We start from the raw sequence: 16,804 nt of genomic DNA, 5'->3' as shown, positions 1-16,804 counted from the left end.
TTGGATGAAAAACCCACCTTACTATGATCCGGCCGGGTTTCGAACCAGAAACCTCCCGATTGCTAATTAGCCTCATAGCTTCAAACTCCACTGCCTTTATCCTCTCGGCCATAGCACCGGTATATAGATGTTTTCATATAGCATTTTGACACCTTATACGAAAAGTATTTTATATTTGTTACTGATATTTTAAAATAATTGCAAAGCTCAAATAGAATTCAATACCTATAAATAATATCACATACGTAGAAATACTTAAATTACAGCTAGACTTTCAGGCGAAATTATGGTTCGATATCTAATATTCATGTAGTGATTCCGGTATTGAAAGAGAAGATTTTTAGATAATTGGATCGCTGAAGCCAGCACCCATGTCTCGGGGGACCCACATAACTCCTTGACCTTTTTTATGTGATGAATGCTGCTCAGATAATAGCTCAAGTTGTTTCAATTTCTGCCACGGAGAATTCATATCGCGGAAAATGACTAGATCTGCTCACGGCCTACCTTTTTCTATTTTCCCGTTATTAATACTTAACATGCCAAAATACAATTGATGTTGTACGGGATAAACTGAGCGCTGTTTTTATGTACCAAAGTACAATGTTGTGACTGATGCAACAACCGATCACACATTGGGCTGCATTTCATATTGATCTGCATTCCCATTTCCTGGAGAGGTATATCATGTTTACTGAAACGAAACCGGTTTTCTTTATCATTCCAGTTATATCAATCTCTTAGGTTCTTTTGAAAGAGGATATGAAACCCACACTCGATACTGTCGATAAAATTGCTGACGATTCTGTCGTTGTTGTGACATGAAACCCTGATAAGATTAGGCTCTAACAATTTCAGGATGGGATCTTTTTTTTAGTAAAGAGATAAGGGAACTTTTGCTAGCTGTACTGCACCGTGTCATTGTCACATTCGCTTGTGCACGGTTCTTGTTTTTCGAAGTGAAGACCTTTCAAAATCCAACTTGTTCTTTATTTCCAACAAACTTTTATGTCACTGTCCTTTATATTATAGGTTTTAAGTAAGTCTGTGGTTTTTCTACTTCAAGTTTTAAATTGAGATGAGGTCGGTTTCTCTGATACAATCTGACAGTGACACCGGTATGCGGGAACCAATTGTCAGCAATGATGTAAGTAGGGCAGGTAGGATAGGCTGCTACAAACGTTTAAACTAAGGCCTAGTCCCAGGCAAGATTTGTAATACTAACAAATACTAACGTTAATTTAAATTTAATGTACAGTTTGTGGTTAAAAGCCAGCAAAATCATTAGTTACAATTATAGACATAAAAAATTATGCAATAAATGTACCAAAGCTTATGAAAATTTTGAGGAGGCGTCGGCAGACATTCTAATTTCTACATTGGGTGGGACTAGGCTGGGATAACTTGTTCTAGGTCTTCTTTTGCCAGTCATTTCAGTAAGTGAACAAGCTACATGAAGACAAAAATGTTTGTGCTATAGCATGTGTTTTAATACTGTTAATTTTATAAGGAAATATGCTGATTTTTATTAAGAATGATTTTCATGCAAAATTTATCTTTCAGGAGTCCATACCTGACCTGAGTGCTGAGGGAGTTCTTGTGCAAGTAAAAGCCAGTGTTCTGAGTGTTCCAGATTTTCAGGTTCTCCAAGAATTAGGGATATCCCAACAGAGGATACCAATTGGAAGAGAAATTTCTGGAATTGTTAAAGAAGGTCATTACTCATTTTTCTTACTTGAAGATCTGAACAGTCCGGCAATCAGATAGTGCCCAAGGGCCCAGAACATTTGTAATGGTAGGAGGAGGGGACTAGCTTCTATAGCCACCTGATCAAATCCAAGTTTTGTTCCGGTACTTTTGGCATTACCCATATGTAAGGTAGATGAATTGTATTCATAAGGGGACTAAATCTTGACAAGGGCCTCTTGTCGCGTTTTGATTGCTGGCTATGCCTCAGTAAGAGGGGATGCATTGAATCTTTTGCTTTGCCCATGGCCAATATCACCATAAGCCTCCCCCTGATACCCAATGTGCTCAGTATCATTTTAGCCTTGCATTTGTAGCTAGGCCTCTCCTGTCATCAAATACACTTGCACAGAAACTGTTGTGTACAGCAGTACAGTAGTTTGTATTCAGTAATGTCAGTATATCTGTGAAATTGTGAGAAGGTCTGAAACTTTTCAACTCAGCGATTATATTATTATCATGTTGTTTATTTATCTTAAAGATACTGTCAAATAACTTCTGTTTTTTCTGAACATATAGACATTTGCTAATGTTGTTGTTAATACCATGACTTTGCTACCCTGTTTTACTATGTAGGTATAAGTGTAACTATAGATACAGTTAACTCATAACTAAAGTCTTTACAGTATGTCTTTATCCAGACAGTGCGATTATAACTGTCTGAAACAAAGAAAAAATAACTCAGATTTACTTGATTTATTGCCCCCCGACTGGTGGCGCTCTACTCTTTTAATCATAGTACAAATACTACACTTTCTTAATATAGACTGCTAATTTTAGGTTATCTGCCATCCATTGAGTCTTTGCTAATGTAATATAAATTCTCTGTGTTTTCAGTCGGTGCTAATGTCACCCGCTTCAAACAAGGAGAGGAAGTGGTTGGAATCTTGCCCCTGGATGCTAACTGCTCTGGATGTGCGGAGTTCTGCCCTGTCAATGAGCACGACCTAGGTAACACTTAGGGTTATAATTTATCTGTAGAAGGGAGGACAAGTGTTTGACAACCTGGGACAAATGTTCTGTGGCTTCGAAATTACTGTCTATCTAGGGACTATGTTCATGTGTAAAACACTTCTGTAAAAAATAATTGGGTGGTCATCTGCCTCCATCTGACCTACACCTACATCTGGGCCCTGTGGTAGTACTACACTCATATGGTATGGGCAAAGGACATGGAAATGTAATCCACTTTTATGTCCTCCAAGAATGTGCTTAAATGATTTCCTTCCCAAGACAAACCTCAACTTGAGAGATAAGTCAAACTATTGCTTTCTGCATTCACTATTAAATCACCAGACTAGTCTGCATCTAGGTTTAATTCTGGCTTCTACGTTCTTTCTTTTAGATCTCAGATGTTTACCTGTTCTGCTATCCTTTCTGTTTTTAATTTCTGTCGACATTTGACATGTTTAATAACAGCTTGACATTCAACCCTCTCCTCCATTTCTCAGTGGTCAAGCCTAAAGACGTAAAATTTTCTGACGCCGCAGCGGTGGTCGGAGATGCGGTCAATTCATACACGGCTCTGCATTACCTTGGTAGAATCTGCGCCGGTGAAACGATCCTGGTGACCGGCATCAAGGTAAAGCATTATCTGCAGAGGGGCAGCTGTTAAAATTACCATCATGTGATCTATAGATGCAGTTCACAACAATGTCATGTTACTACATTTATAATTGTCACACAGTTGCCTGTTATCCTTTGTTTTACATTCATCAAACTCTCACCTCCTTCCTTCGAGTCTGCTCTGATAACTCATCTCTTTCCAGAACTTAACGTCTTCTAATTGACTTTTTACCTTTTCATTATCTTATTGTTTGTCTGTTACTTGCTTTGCCCTCGCTCTCTCAGTTGTTTCACTGCGCCATGAGCGTCTTTTGATGGATAACAGCACATTACAAATGTTCATTATGATTATTATTATTATTGTTGTTATTATCATTATTTTTATTATAATTAATATTATTATTATTGTTATTAATATTAAATATTATGATTATTATGATTGTTGTAAAACATTTGGCGTAACCCCCATCAATTTGTTACTTTATGTCAGACATAGTCACTTTTCCTCATGTCAACACATCCTTAACCAAGTAAATCCTTAGTTAAAATCCTTACTTGAAAATTTTAATCAAAATTTTGCTGATTGCTTGCTTAACTTGATATTAAATGACATTCTGAACATTCAAAGGTTATCTTGATTTGTAACTACTGCACAGGGTGCTGGGTCCATTGCCATTCAGCTTGCCAGCCAGTGGGGTGCAAAGGTCATCGCCATAGCCAGTACAGAAGATGAAAGGTCACATTTAGAAAGTCTTAGATCTAAAGTATGTAAGTCACATGCATATTCATCTGCTCATGGTTATTCAATACAGTCATGAATCTTTCAAAGACTAGACAAGAAATACCATAAAAGATAGAAAGAGTTAGATCTAAAGTATTGTGCTCATGATATGCTCCATATGAATTACCTTGCGTTTTTAGCATTTTATCGATGGTTTTGGTCATATTAGCTAGTTCGGAGTCACTACATAGAGGAGTATTGCGCAATAGGTCAGATGGTCAATGGGTAACAGTACAAAACTTTCGTACATAAACATTTATGTGATTCTTATACAGTGATGTATGTATTGTACACTAACATGTGAGGAAACGGGTACATCTATCACGGCACGATACTTCAAATTATTGGAAAGTTATATAGGAAGAACTATCAATTCATGATAATAGACTGTGAAAGACTCGCTAGTCAAATGATTTTTTGAGAAAATTGACATTAAACCTTCACTGCCATTTGACAGACTAGGTTACCCACAGGTTCTGCAACACATCAGTATTTGCACACAAACATACCACACATAAATTTATTCAATATTCAGTCGTTAGTAGTGGACAGGTTACCTGGGCCGAGGAGGATCATATAAAAAACATGTCTTCAATTTCCAAAACCTGCTTGGAAATGGTTTTGTTTCCAAGAAGAAACAGTTTAGTTGAAATAGATACCCTAATTGACTTACAATGTTGCGCAACATTGCGCAGTCGTGAAACATTGCAGTGAATGGTTGAATACCTATTGACCTGTAACGAAAGGTCACAGACAAGAACAACACATGCACAGATGATATCTGTGAACTAGCTTATTGTTCACTTCAACAACGGTATCATATAAACTAATATAATGTCTGGGATTTGCTCCACTTTTTAGCCTGTATTATTTTGGCCATGAAAGACTCTTTCCTGCAAGAATGCAGGAACAACAGTTGTTGATAGGTTGATGATGAAAATAGGACAAACATTATCAAAGTGCAACTGGTGTAATTTCCAACAAATATTTTGTAACTGTCAAGGTTCAATCCGGGAAGGTTGTGTTCCTAATCAACGATTAATGTCTTTTGTTTTCCCCGAAAAACAGCTCACGTCATCGAGATTGGAGGGCAGAACAAGTTTGCCATCTTAAACGAATGTCTCGAAGAGACAGGTGGATTGGGTGTTGACTGCGTACTTGATAGTGGAGGTAATTGCAGCCAGGGTGTTTTATTTAGTGATTAGATAATTGCATAACAAGCGTGTTAGTCTAACGTGTTAGTCGAACGGTTTTGTGTATTATGAGGAAGGATACAAATGTTCTGTGTACAAGACGTGCATATAAACCATCTTAGTCCTGTAGCAGTTTACTCATTCTCTTGTGACTAAAAGATTCCATTTATGAACCCATCTCCCCCCCTTACCTCACCCCTTACTGCACCACAATGATGCAACAAAAGGAAATGATGACCTTTTTTGTATCACTCTGCAACAAGGTTTCAATTATATGAATTAATTACCATGAGTAATATGTGGAGTTGTTATGGTTAATACTTTTTCTTCTTGTTTTTTTGATCGTAGTAAATATGTTTCCAAATGACTTTAAAGAGGAAGGATTGAATCCAGTCAAGACCTCCCCACTGCCTAGTAAACATGAAATAATTTCCTGTCTGGCTGTTGGTGGTAGATGGATCACTGCTCAGAGTGACTTGCAAGTAAGTGCTGACTCATTTCATGCAATTGACTAGCCCACCCCCCCCCCTGCCCTTACATTGAACAAATGATGAGTGCACAAAGCAGCTGCTTTCTGTTTTAATCACCAGTGCTCTCATTTTACTAACATTTAACTAACAGATTATTGTCCTGTGAATGGGTTTACTTTTGTTGAAACTGGACAGACAACTTTTGGCAAACTGTCACACAAATATGCTGAATTACAGTTCGGAAAGTATTGCGTGTTAAGTTTAGCAGAAATCTTTTGCAGTTGCTTCAGATTCAATCACGTTTTGTTTTATGTCCACATTTATGAGATCAACATTTTTGTTTCAAAGCAGGCTGATTGCTGCTTAAAGAAATTTTCAGAAAAGTCTGTTCTACCAGTCAAAGCCATATTGGTCTTCAAATGTGTATTCCGTACTATAAACATTCACTTCATTACCATATTTAGGCTAAATAATATCAGGAAATATCAGAAGCAAAAAAATGCATTTCCATGAAGAAAATAATACATTGCCTTCACATATATCCTTCAGGAAAAAAGAATATTTCCTATGATTATATGCAAGCAATGATATTAATAATTGGATGTATTGTGCACATAGATTATTCAGTTGATAGTTCAACGAATAATGTAAATGATAACACAGACAGAGTCGTAACTTGCCTGATTACCCCTTAAGTCACATGCTGCCTTCAGTTGACCCTTTCATGCCTCATCATTCCTCGTCATGTTTATTGTTTTCCTTCTATTTACATTATCCTTTAGCTGGACCCACCAGATTCCAAGCTTCTCTTCTTAAAGGGCGCCAGTCTACATTTTTTAAATCCTGACGTTTGGACATTGTCGTCATCTCAACAAGGAAGATATCTCCGTATCCTTTTCGTACAGATAATCAGGAAAAAATATTCCACATGCAGTACTGCATCCTCTCCAACCTAGAATGAATTCCTAATCCTCTACAGCTTTCATAGCATCAAATTCCCTCCACCCCCTGCCCCTCTTCACACACCCTTACAGTAGTGCTAGTTGTTCTTATCAAGCAATTCACAACTACTAATTTGGCAAATGTTAGTGCTCACTCCAAGTCACTATACACAGTATTTAGTTGAATAGAGCACAAAGTACTCAAATCCAGATTATGTAGAGAACCTTTGGTGGGGGAGGGGGAGGGGGGTTGGGGGAGTCAAAGATGTGTTTAGTTACTAATGAAAAGCTGTGAAGAGGCTCTATTAAACAGTAATCAGTTTTTCATCCGTTTCCCTTTGAAAAAGATCCAACTGAGATTATTTTCTATACCAAAGAAATTCTGCTTTCCTTCTTTCTTTCTTTTTGATTTTAGATTTAAGTATACCGCCCTCTATAGTTGATTCTCCCATGTCCCATCTGCCATTTTTTATCCAGTTCAAAACTGATTAAATTCTTTATTATCAAATCTGTTGTCGTGGTTGACTTGTGTGGGTGTTAAGAATTCCAGAAAATACTGCAAACGATGTTAATTTTAACTACAGATCACAATTTCAAGTACTTTGAAGAGAATATGTTTTTTATCGATTTGAAACAAAAATTTCCCCTTGACTGAGGGTACATCTAGATATACTTCAGGATACCATGGAGAAACTTGCAGGCGGTCACATAAGGTAAGTTTAAATCATTTTTTGGTTTTTGGTAATAATGCCTGTGTGATTCATAGAAAGATTAATCTGAATAGATGAGTGAATTTGAATGAATAGATGGATGTATGGATGAATGAATGAATTTGAATTAAGGAATGAATTAATTAATGTATTTGAATGAAATGAATAAATGAATATTCTATGAATGTGTCAATTAGATAAACGTCCAAGAAACCAGGATAACCCGTTAAAAAGGTGCAAGTTTGTGTTGAAAATGTGACAAGCAGGTGGAATAATACTGAAACATTAATGATATGATCAAGGTACAGGAAACATTAGTCAGTTACTATAAATAACCAAACAGCTTCGGTTCTTTTCTTTTTTTTTGCCGTCTCCAAAACATTTTTGGCGGTGTTGACCAAGACAAAAGTCTGATAACAGATGGCCTACTTAAAATTTCTTTGTACTCTGCTTTAATATTGTCCATGACAAATTTTGAAATTGAAACAATTTGTTTAATTATTTTAATACAAAACTTGAAGCAATCCGATGTATCGTCATTTTATAAGCGCACTGAATTTGATCTTTTGTTTTCACTGAAATAGTTGCATCCAATTGTCCACTTCAAATTTGCATGGGAGGCACCATGTAATGATAATGCTACATACATATTATTGAATAGCAGGGTATTGTTTTAGTGTTCAAATATTCTGTAGCAGATTTGCAAACTCTGAGCTTTTTCTCTGTATAATAATGTCCCTGTGTTAAAATTTAAAAAAAGGACACTGCTGTACATCTTTGCACTTGTATCGCAGTTTGACCATTTTACATAGCATTTAGCGGTTGCTTACTGGATAAGCATTTATTTTAACCTATGTCAATACGGTGGCGTAGCCAACGGGGGGCAAGGGGGGGCAGAGTGCCCCCCCACAGAAATTTTGGGAACCTGATGGGCGATGGTGAAAAATCAAAGGGAGCAAACAAAATTTAGCGATGGCGTACTGGATAAATGATTCCCTGCGTAGCATTTACTTTAACCTGTCATCATTTTCAAATCTTAAGTGTTGATGTTTGTTTTGTAATGCAACTGAATTTCTCCAGACGTAAATACCACAAACAAGCAAACAAATTGTGTCAGTTTATTGTTGGTGAGACAAAAATTTGTGTTGCAAAAGCACAACAGTTGATTCAATGTTTTTTTTATTTTATTATTTTTTATTTATTTCAGGCCAACAATATCTCAAAGAATTGCTCTCGATCAAATTCCCATCTGGTACCAAAGGACGAGAGAGAAATCTATCGGAAAAGTAGTGGTGGAGTTGTAATTAGATTAACGACGAAGAAGAGAAAAGCCAATTCATGGTGCCAGGGTGTCTAAGTAGGGTGACCACTGATACCACATCAAAATGGAGGACACATGGTCGACAACCCAAGGAGATGACATCATGACAACCTGGTGGCATGGCTGCTAGCTGTGAGCAATGTTTCAAAGTTTCTGGGAAACCAGGTTAAACATGTGACAATATTAATACTACAACACAAAACGATAATACTAAATGTAATGAATTTGTGCTTGTTGTTTGCAAAGTGGTAAATAGGCTACATACCTATGCGTATATACATGTTTTGTAATCTAAAACCAGTCCAGTGTATACATCGATGTGGAGTTATTAAAAGTTTGTAGTCTGTAGGACTCTGTAAAGTATCAAACGTTTGATTGTTGGTTTTGGTTCAGACCTTTGGTTTCATTAGGAATGCCAAAGACAGATAGGTCCCGGCAAGAGCTCTTGCCAGATGGAGGACAGTGCAGCAGAGATTAGCGATGGTCATCTGGTCACCCCCATGTCTAAGTGCTGTGGAAGCGGTTAGTCTAATATTCAAACTACGATGTGTCATAGTTTTTGTTGCTATGGAGATAGGTGACTTGGTGGTATATGTTAACTTGAGTCAAAGTCATTAAGTTATCCAATGGGCAAGTTGCTTTGCATTGTTGTTGATTGTGAATATTCATAACTTTCACATTCTGGAATAGGTATTCTGTAAGAAAGGATGTCAAAATTCTGGTTTCATCCTATTTGTGAACAGTAGCTGCATGTACACTATTGTAAAGCACAGTGCACATATGTTCTGTTATAAGTATTTGACAATTCACAGCCCGCTGGTTCCTCTGGCTGGATACAAATAGACTTATATATACAAATAGACTTATAGTTTCAAACTGACTACAAATACAAACAAACTGCAAATACAAACAAACTACAAATACAAACAAACTACAAATACAAATAGACTACAAATGGACTAAGTAGATTACAGAATAATATTTGAGCTTTTTACAGAAATAGCAGAGCACATGTTTAAAGCTTTCATGATGACTGTTATTCCAGGGGGGATAGGGGGAGGGGGGAGGAGGGACTGTTTAAAACAGACGTGTACCTCAAATGCAAAGCATGAGTACAAGTATGTGTAAAACACTATGAGAATGAGTGCAAGTACTAAACCTTGCCCTTCATGGAAGTTTTCAAATGTGTCAAATACGAGTACAAGTCCACAACGGGTGAGTGTTAGTATAGTTAACTAGGAATACAATATGAATATGAATACAATATGAATATGTATATAATATGAATACGATATGAATATGAATACAATATGAATATGCATATGAATACAATATGAATAGCTAGAATAGAGGTATGAATGCAGATTCGCTACAAACCTAAAATTTGACAGATACAGCTATATGGCAGTCTTTTAGCAGCTTTACTGGAAAAAACAAAAACTACTGGAAAAATAATGAAATATGGAATTATGGACTGAAGTACTTGTACTCTTGTTGTCACTAAATGTTAATATTTTTGTGAGTAGAAGTACTTCTGTCCTGCATTCCAAACGTGGCAGTAGCTACTCGAGTGAATCGAATCTCGTGTCTGGTTGAGCATGGCGTTTGTAAGTTTATGGAATTATATATGAAGCTGATGGAAAAAGAAAAAAAAATTATCAGAACCTCAGTGCATTTATTGCATTCTGGTTTTAGTTCAAATCCACACATGAGAAAGAGAACAAACTTGCTACTTTCATATATACTTTCATAATAAATATATGATTTGTCATTATTAGTATTACAAACATTTTGAAATATATTTGGTAGAGCTGATAATAAATGTTCTTGTTATTGAGTGCTTTTTCTGAGCTTTTTGACTACCTAAGACAGGTGTTATCGGTTTGTTAGTTTTGATGTTGAAATGAGATTTACATTAATTGTGAAATGACGGTTGTCGATGCTTGCATTAACGGGATTACTTAAACAGTAACAGCTTATTGGTGCATGCTAACGCATATTTTAGACTATAAAGTAGGTCTACAAGCAAGGTTGTGCAATTAAACTACTTTATATTTTCTACTATTGAGAGGGTTTGAGAAAGGGTGTGTTTAGCCCCGCCCCCCACCCCCAATACCCACTGGATCTGCTACTGACTGGCACCATTCCCGTGGAAGGAATGGATGATTCAGTGATCGTGGCGAGGAACGCGGTATAAAATGTCAAAGGTGAAGTAAAAATGATCAGTGTTGTAGTCAGGAAAAATGAGTTTCATGGAGAAAAAGTGTCAAACAAGACATACCAAACTGTGTGACACTAAAGGAAAAGGGAGTGATTGGGGGAGGTGGTGTGATTGGGGGAATATATTAGTGGGTACAACAAACCTCAGCAAATGGTATTTTATACCATTAAGATGTATAGAACGTACCACAATTACATGTAGGCTTATATATATACAGATAAACATGTACCACGCCATGCAAACAGTAATTTTTGTAGTATCTTGTCCCTATTTCAAGAACCGGTTGTACGGTAGCCTATTTTGACTGGTTAATATCCTCTCATATCTCTGTAAGCAGATGTTCTTCAAAAATGCCAAAAGCATTTTTTGGTGGTCCTATTACAATTATCTTGTTGATTTATCAATGAAATTTTACACAGCTGTCACTTGGTCTCTTTTTTTGTGGAAATCTCGTCAAAATGTAACTTATTTTTAGAAATATTAATTTCCTCTGGAGACAAGTTATTGAAATATTACATAGAAAAGCAAACACATTTATACTTTCATTGACATGATGACATCATTGATTTTGCTTTTGCTAGACCGTATTCACAAAATATCACCAAATTTAAATATATATATATATATATATATATATATATATATATATATATATATATATATATACATATATATATATATATATATATATATATATATATATATATAAATATATATATATGTGTGTATATAAATTAAACAACACGATTAAATAACACGATATGTAGAGAACGATGATACGAATTTAAAAATTGGACACATACAGGCGTTAAGGGTCGGGTCAAAGGTCAATCGAGGTTAAAGGCCAAAATTGTGCGGAATAGTGTGTCGTGAACTTTTCCTAGACTAAGTCAGATCAAGTTCAAACTGGGTGGGTAGATGGTGCCTCGATCACCATGAAAACTCGTGTCAGAGGTCAAAACCATTTGTTGCCATTACCTGCTTGTCAATATGTTGGAAAAGCTCATTAAAAATACAAAATATGTAGAGAATAATGACAGAAATTTTTATAATAGTACCTATTTGGTTGTTAAGGGTCGAGGTCAAAGTGGCCTTAATTGTGCGAAAAAAATCGGTCGCGAATTCCTACTCAACTTTAAGTCGGATTAATTTCAAACTTGGTGGGTCGGCGCCTGAGCGTGTAAACTTGTGCCTGCGTGTTGATGACGACATATGTCCAAGTTCAGAGGTAAAAAAAAAACTAATAATTGTTTTTTTAGCCATTTTCTGCAGGTAGAAAGGTAGGAGAAAGGCATTACACCGCACGATATGTGGAGAGTGATGTGACGAATTTTAAAGTAATGCAGATTTTGGTGTGAAGAGTCGAGGACAAAGGTCAATTGAGATCAATCGCTTCCTTTATGGAGGAGATGAGATCTGTAACTCCATGGATTTGCCCTCTTGTTTCCCCTTGTTCTCCGTTTGTCACGATCACTTTGGGCTTCCGTACTTGTATGAACCCTAAGGCTAAACAACTACTCGACTGATTTTGCATCACGTGACTGGTTAAGCACTTTTTCTTACGTTTTTTTAACAAAATGGTACTTAGTCATATTTCAGAAAATTTTTTAACATCCGGCCTAACTTTTATTAATAAAAAAAAAGAAAAGTTAATGACTGGGATGAGCATTTTGTTCCGGTTTACATGAGAGCCTGCGTCTCTGTAGTCCCAATTTCACTCAATATGTTAACAACAAAACACACACTTAAACACACATATATATAAGCTTCATTTTTGTCGTCTCTCACTTAATACAGAAAATTGAACAAAGTTGAAGAAAAGTTCACGAGTCTCGTTTCCAAAAACCCTTGAGAAAAGTCAACAAAGAATAAATATTTGATAACAACAGATTTGCGCAACGTATTGTTTTGTAAATGTTTGAGCTGGTTTACTCACTAGTCTAACATCAACAAAGGTTTGTTAATAATGAACTGGGTACGCATTTATGTCAAAAAGTGAGCAAGACCTCTCTATCTAGCGTATATAATAAGGCAAGAATGTCGCAACAACAAAAAAAACACAAAAAAACGAGCAAAGTCTGTATTCAATATGTAGTGAACGATTTCATCATGTCGTTATCCAGGTATCAAAGTCTATGTTATAATTGATCATATCCAAATGCCATTCGTGGGCTGTTCCGCATTCATATAACACATTATTTTAACTACACGAATCGAACACATATTGCAGAGTAAAAACTCTTCCGGGGATTACGTTAATTTGTACTATATGCGTTTGAACGATGGAAATTTCGTTATACGCACTCTACATCATCGAACAATTGGGACATTTTATTTTATATTAAAATCTACACATTCATGTCACGCTTTAAAGGACTGGTGTACCTACAGTGGAAACCAAGCCAACTTCTTGCAACTATCACTGCTTCTCTCCGTTATACCCCCACCCCCCCCCCCCCCACGGCGTTCGCTCATTACAAGATTGTAGAGTTATGGTAAATGAAGATATACAGAGTCTTATTGTAAGCCACAATCCGTCATGTATTATTCGCTCGATCAATAATCGATCAATCCAATACCTTAATACCTTAAGCAGGGTGGTAATCCAATTGACACTGTTGGCTAATTTGGGGTTGTACTTGTTTTCACAATTTGGAAGACCATTTCAGGATAGGAAAAGACCACCTTACTTTGGTTAGTAAGGGCTCGAAGCACGACCTACCAGACGCTTCTGGCGCCACCATCTTTATACTCTCAACTCTAGCACTGGTAACAACCGTATATATCTCGAGATGAAGGAGTTCACACGGCTATAGACAGAAAATTAATTTGCTTTTGCACAGGAAGTTATTGAAAACTAATTTATTGGTAAGTCTTAGCCAAAATAGTTATACCCCCGGTTTTTGTTTTACTTGCTGTTTTGATGTTGTTAACCCAAATTTTTTTGTGTTGGTATGTACGTTATGGTTCCTCTCCTGACCATCTGCTTGATCACGAGTATATAGTGTATACCCTTACAGGCGTCCTAATGTCAATAAACTTACATCGAATATCATTTAACCTACATTTTAATGTGTCAAAATTATCTTTAAAAAATGTATTTCGCTGTTGTAAGTTCATTGCACTATATTGTGCTATATATACCTATAGGCAATGTATAACCTCTCCATACAAACCTTGCATCGCAAAACATGACTTAATTAAAGTCGTTTGCTTTATTTGCAGTGAAAGGTTTCTCTATTGCCAGTATGTCGCTCTAATGCCAGTATGTTGCTGTAATGCCGGTATGTTGCTCTAATGCCAGTATGTTGCTGTAATGCCGGTTTGTTGCTCTAATGCCAGTATGTTGCTGTAATGCTAGTATGTTGCTCTATAATGCCAGTATATGTTGCTCTAATGTCAGTATGTTGCTCTTATACCAGTATGTTGCTCTAATGTCAGTATGTTGCTATAATATCAGTATGTTGCTGTAATGTCATTATGTGGCCCTAATGCCAGTATGTTGCTCTAATGCCAGTATGTTGCTGCAATGCCGGTATGTTGCTGTAATGCCGGTATGCTGCTCTAATGCCAGTATGTTGCTCTAATATCAGTATGTTGCTCTAATGCCAGTATGTTGCTGTAATGCCGGTATGTTGCTCTAATGCCAGTATGTTGCTCTAATGCCGGTATGTTGCTGCAATGCCGGTATGTTGCTCTAATGCCAGTATGTTGCTCTAATATCAGTATGTTGCTCTAATGCTAGTATGTTGCTGTTATGCCAGTTTGTTGCTCTTATGCCAGTATGTTGCTCTAATGCCAGTATGTTGCTCTAATGCCTAGTGAAAATTCATGAAGCACGTTCCGGACAGTCGTTTTTGGTTTTTCAAAGAATATTATATGAACACTTAACATAGACCGTGTAATTTAAGACGGTAATTAATCTAGCCTAATTTGCATACAAGAATCGGGTCTGAAGTCGTTATTGCCATCAAACTATTGAGGCTATACCTTCTCGCCAAAAGAAGGACTTTTCTTGGAAAGGGAAGAAAACTTCATATAGACTTGATATGAAGTAATTATTTCTCAAGGCAACTGAGGGAATTGTTCAGAAGTGGAATATGGCAGTTTGAAAGGTGATCGGCTACTTTACATACCTCCCCCTCACTCTCCCTCTCCCTCCCCCTCTCCCTCCCCCTCCCCCTCCCCTCCCTCTCCCCCTTCAGAAAATAGGATCACACGACATGCCACCTATTAACATAAAGGAAAGTCTTTCTACAGCCGATAATCTCATGTGCACTTCTCTATGTTCAGATGTAACCTTTACAGGAACAAAAGTAGATCAGTAATCCCACACAGGAAAGGTATAGGGATCAAAATTGGAATACTAAATTTATATATAGATATATATTATATGTGTTCCCTGTCAGCGAACTGCGCATGAAAATGAGAGAAAGGCACATGCGCATGCCCGAAGAACTTAGTACAAACTCCATAATTACACCTAGGTGAAGTGTTTGACAATAAGGCTATACCTCTGTTTGCAGTTTGGTATCAAGTATTCCTAATACAAATTTGACATTCCTGTGCACGTCATTATAACTATAAATTGATTGCAATTTACAACATATCAAGTTCTATTTTTAAGTTTCAAATGAGACTTTTATGGCATATTCTCCTTATCTATTAATGACAATAAGTGGTTATGTAAAGACTAAAGTTTAAGCTCCGGTATCGAAATACTAAGGGTCACCCGACCAGACAGATGTTGTCGGCTTAAGTCCATATTGGTAACATAATCAAAGGTTCATAAAAGATTTTGATACATAAAATGCCGTATCAATGACATGAGTGGCATTGTAATATTACGAAGGTTAAAAGATGAAAAGGGGAGCGAGGAAGGGATTGTTATTTCATAACAGCTATATATTTTTAGTGTTACATAATAATAAGTGTTTTATATCGATCTATCTATTGATTGTTTGTTGTTTATTTTGGTATTTATTTGCAAGCAGCTTTACTACAAATATGTAGATTACCCTATTCACAATATATGCTATGCTTTCCGCAATAGTAACTATCCTACAGTCATTGAGACATATAGGAGGAGATTATAATCGGGAGTAAGGACAGTAATAGTAATGGCTAAAGGAGTCAACTGGTGAGATAGAAAGTAAAGTTGAAACGGGAAAAGCCAATGCTTGTAATGTTATTTCTTTTTGCTTACTTTTATACGTTATGATGGAGTGGATGTGGTATGGAGAAGTCATTAGAAGTGCTATGGGTGTATAGTCTTCGGGTTTTACAAGCGTGCACTGAAATTCTAACAGACGGGGAAATGATGGGGGAAAAAATGATGGGGAAATGATTGGGAAATCCAGAACAGTGAAACAACTTCCTGCCTTCACCGGGATTCGAACCCGGCCCTCCCGCTTTATATGCGGACATCCTAACCACTCGGCTATGGGCTCTGATTGTATGTCCAGAGGTTCGAAACCGGTAAGGAAGGTCGTATTTCCATTGAAGGCACCTGCCTACCTGCTACCTGTATCGAACAATGCTAGTTCTGTTTTGGTGACATATTTTGCCTTACTCTATAGAGATCAACATGATGCTTACCAACTCGAAATCATTTGTGATTCCTAAAGCCGGATCTCGAAAGAGATACTTTGAACGGTATCATTATTTATTGTTAATCCAATCAATTCTTTATACCTCTTCTAGAAAAGCAGTGCAGAATCATAGACAGACGGTACTAAAATATCTGCCAAGATATTTTAATAATTATAAGTAATATACCCTGTCGCCCTTCGACGGTTTGTCGCCCTTTGACAATATCCGGACACATCGGTACACTGAAATAAATACAGATGATA

The 16,804-nt window shown here is 36.7% G+C and overlaps 1 protein-coding gene across 1 annotated transcript; it reads left to right on the top strand.

Annotated features, from left to right (window-relative positions):
• Positions 1-867: 867 nt before the first annotated feature.
• LOC139962621 (quinone oxidoreductase-like protein 1) lies at positions 868-10,550 on the top strand. The gene is made up of 10 exons (XM_071962769.1): positions 868-1,147; positions 1,564-1,714; positions 2,584-2,697; positions 3,198-3,328; positions 3,969-4,080; positions 5,162-5,263; positions 5,635-5,768; positions 6,539-6,644; positions 7,365-7,410; positions 8,615-10,550. The coding sequence occupies exons 1-10, from the start codon at positions 1,079-1,081 to the stop codon at positions 8,709-8,711; spliced, it is 1,062 nt and encodes a 353-aa protein (XP_071818870.1). The 5' UTR covers positions 868-1,078; the 3' UTR covers positions 8,712-10,550.
• Positions 10,551-16,804: the final 6,254 nt, after the last annotated feature.

The sequence above is a fragment of the Apostichopus japonicus genome, chromosome 21 (genome assembly GCF_037975245.1).
Source record: "Apostichopus japonicus isolate 1M-3 chromosome 21, ASM3797524v1, whole genome shotgun sequence".
Taxonomy (NCBI): Eukaryota; Metazoa; Echinodermata; class Holothuroidea; order Aspidochirotida; family Stichopodidae; genus Apostichopus; species Apostichopus japonicus.
This window is presented reverse-complemented; position numbering and strand designations above follow the sequence as displayed.

Excerpts from the sequence above, each read along its gene's own strand:
- LOC139962621 (XM_071962769.1), top strand. The coding sequence starts at position 1,079 with ATGAGGTCGGTTTCTCTGATACAATCTGACAGTGACACCGGTATGCGG. Across the intron at positions 1,715-2,583 it reads TTCTGGAATTGTTAAAGAAG|TCGGTGCTAATGTCACCCGC; the intron begins GTCATTACTCAT and ends CTGTGTTTTCAG. Across the intron at positions 5,769-6,538 it reads CTGCTCAGAGTGACTTGCAA|CTGGACCCACCAGATTCCAA; the intron begins GTAAGTGCTGAC and ends ATTATCCTTTAG.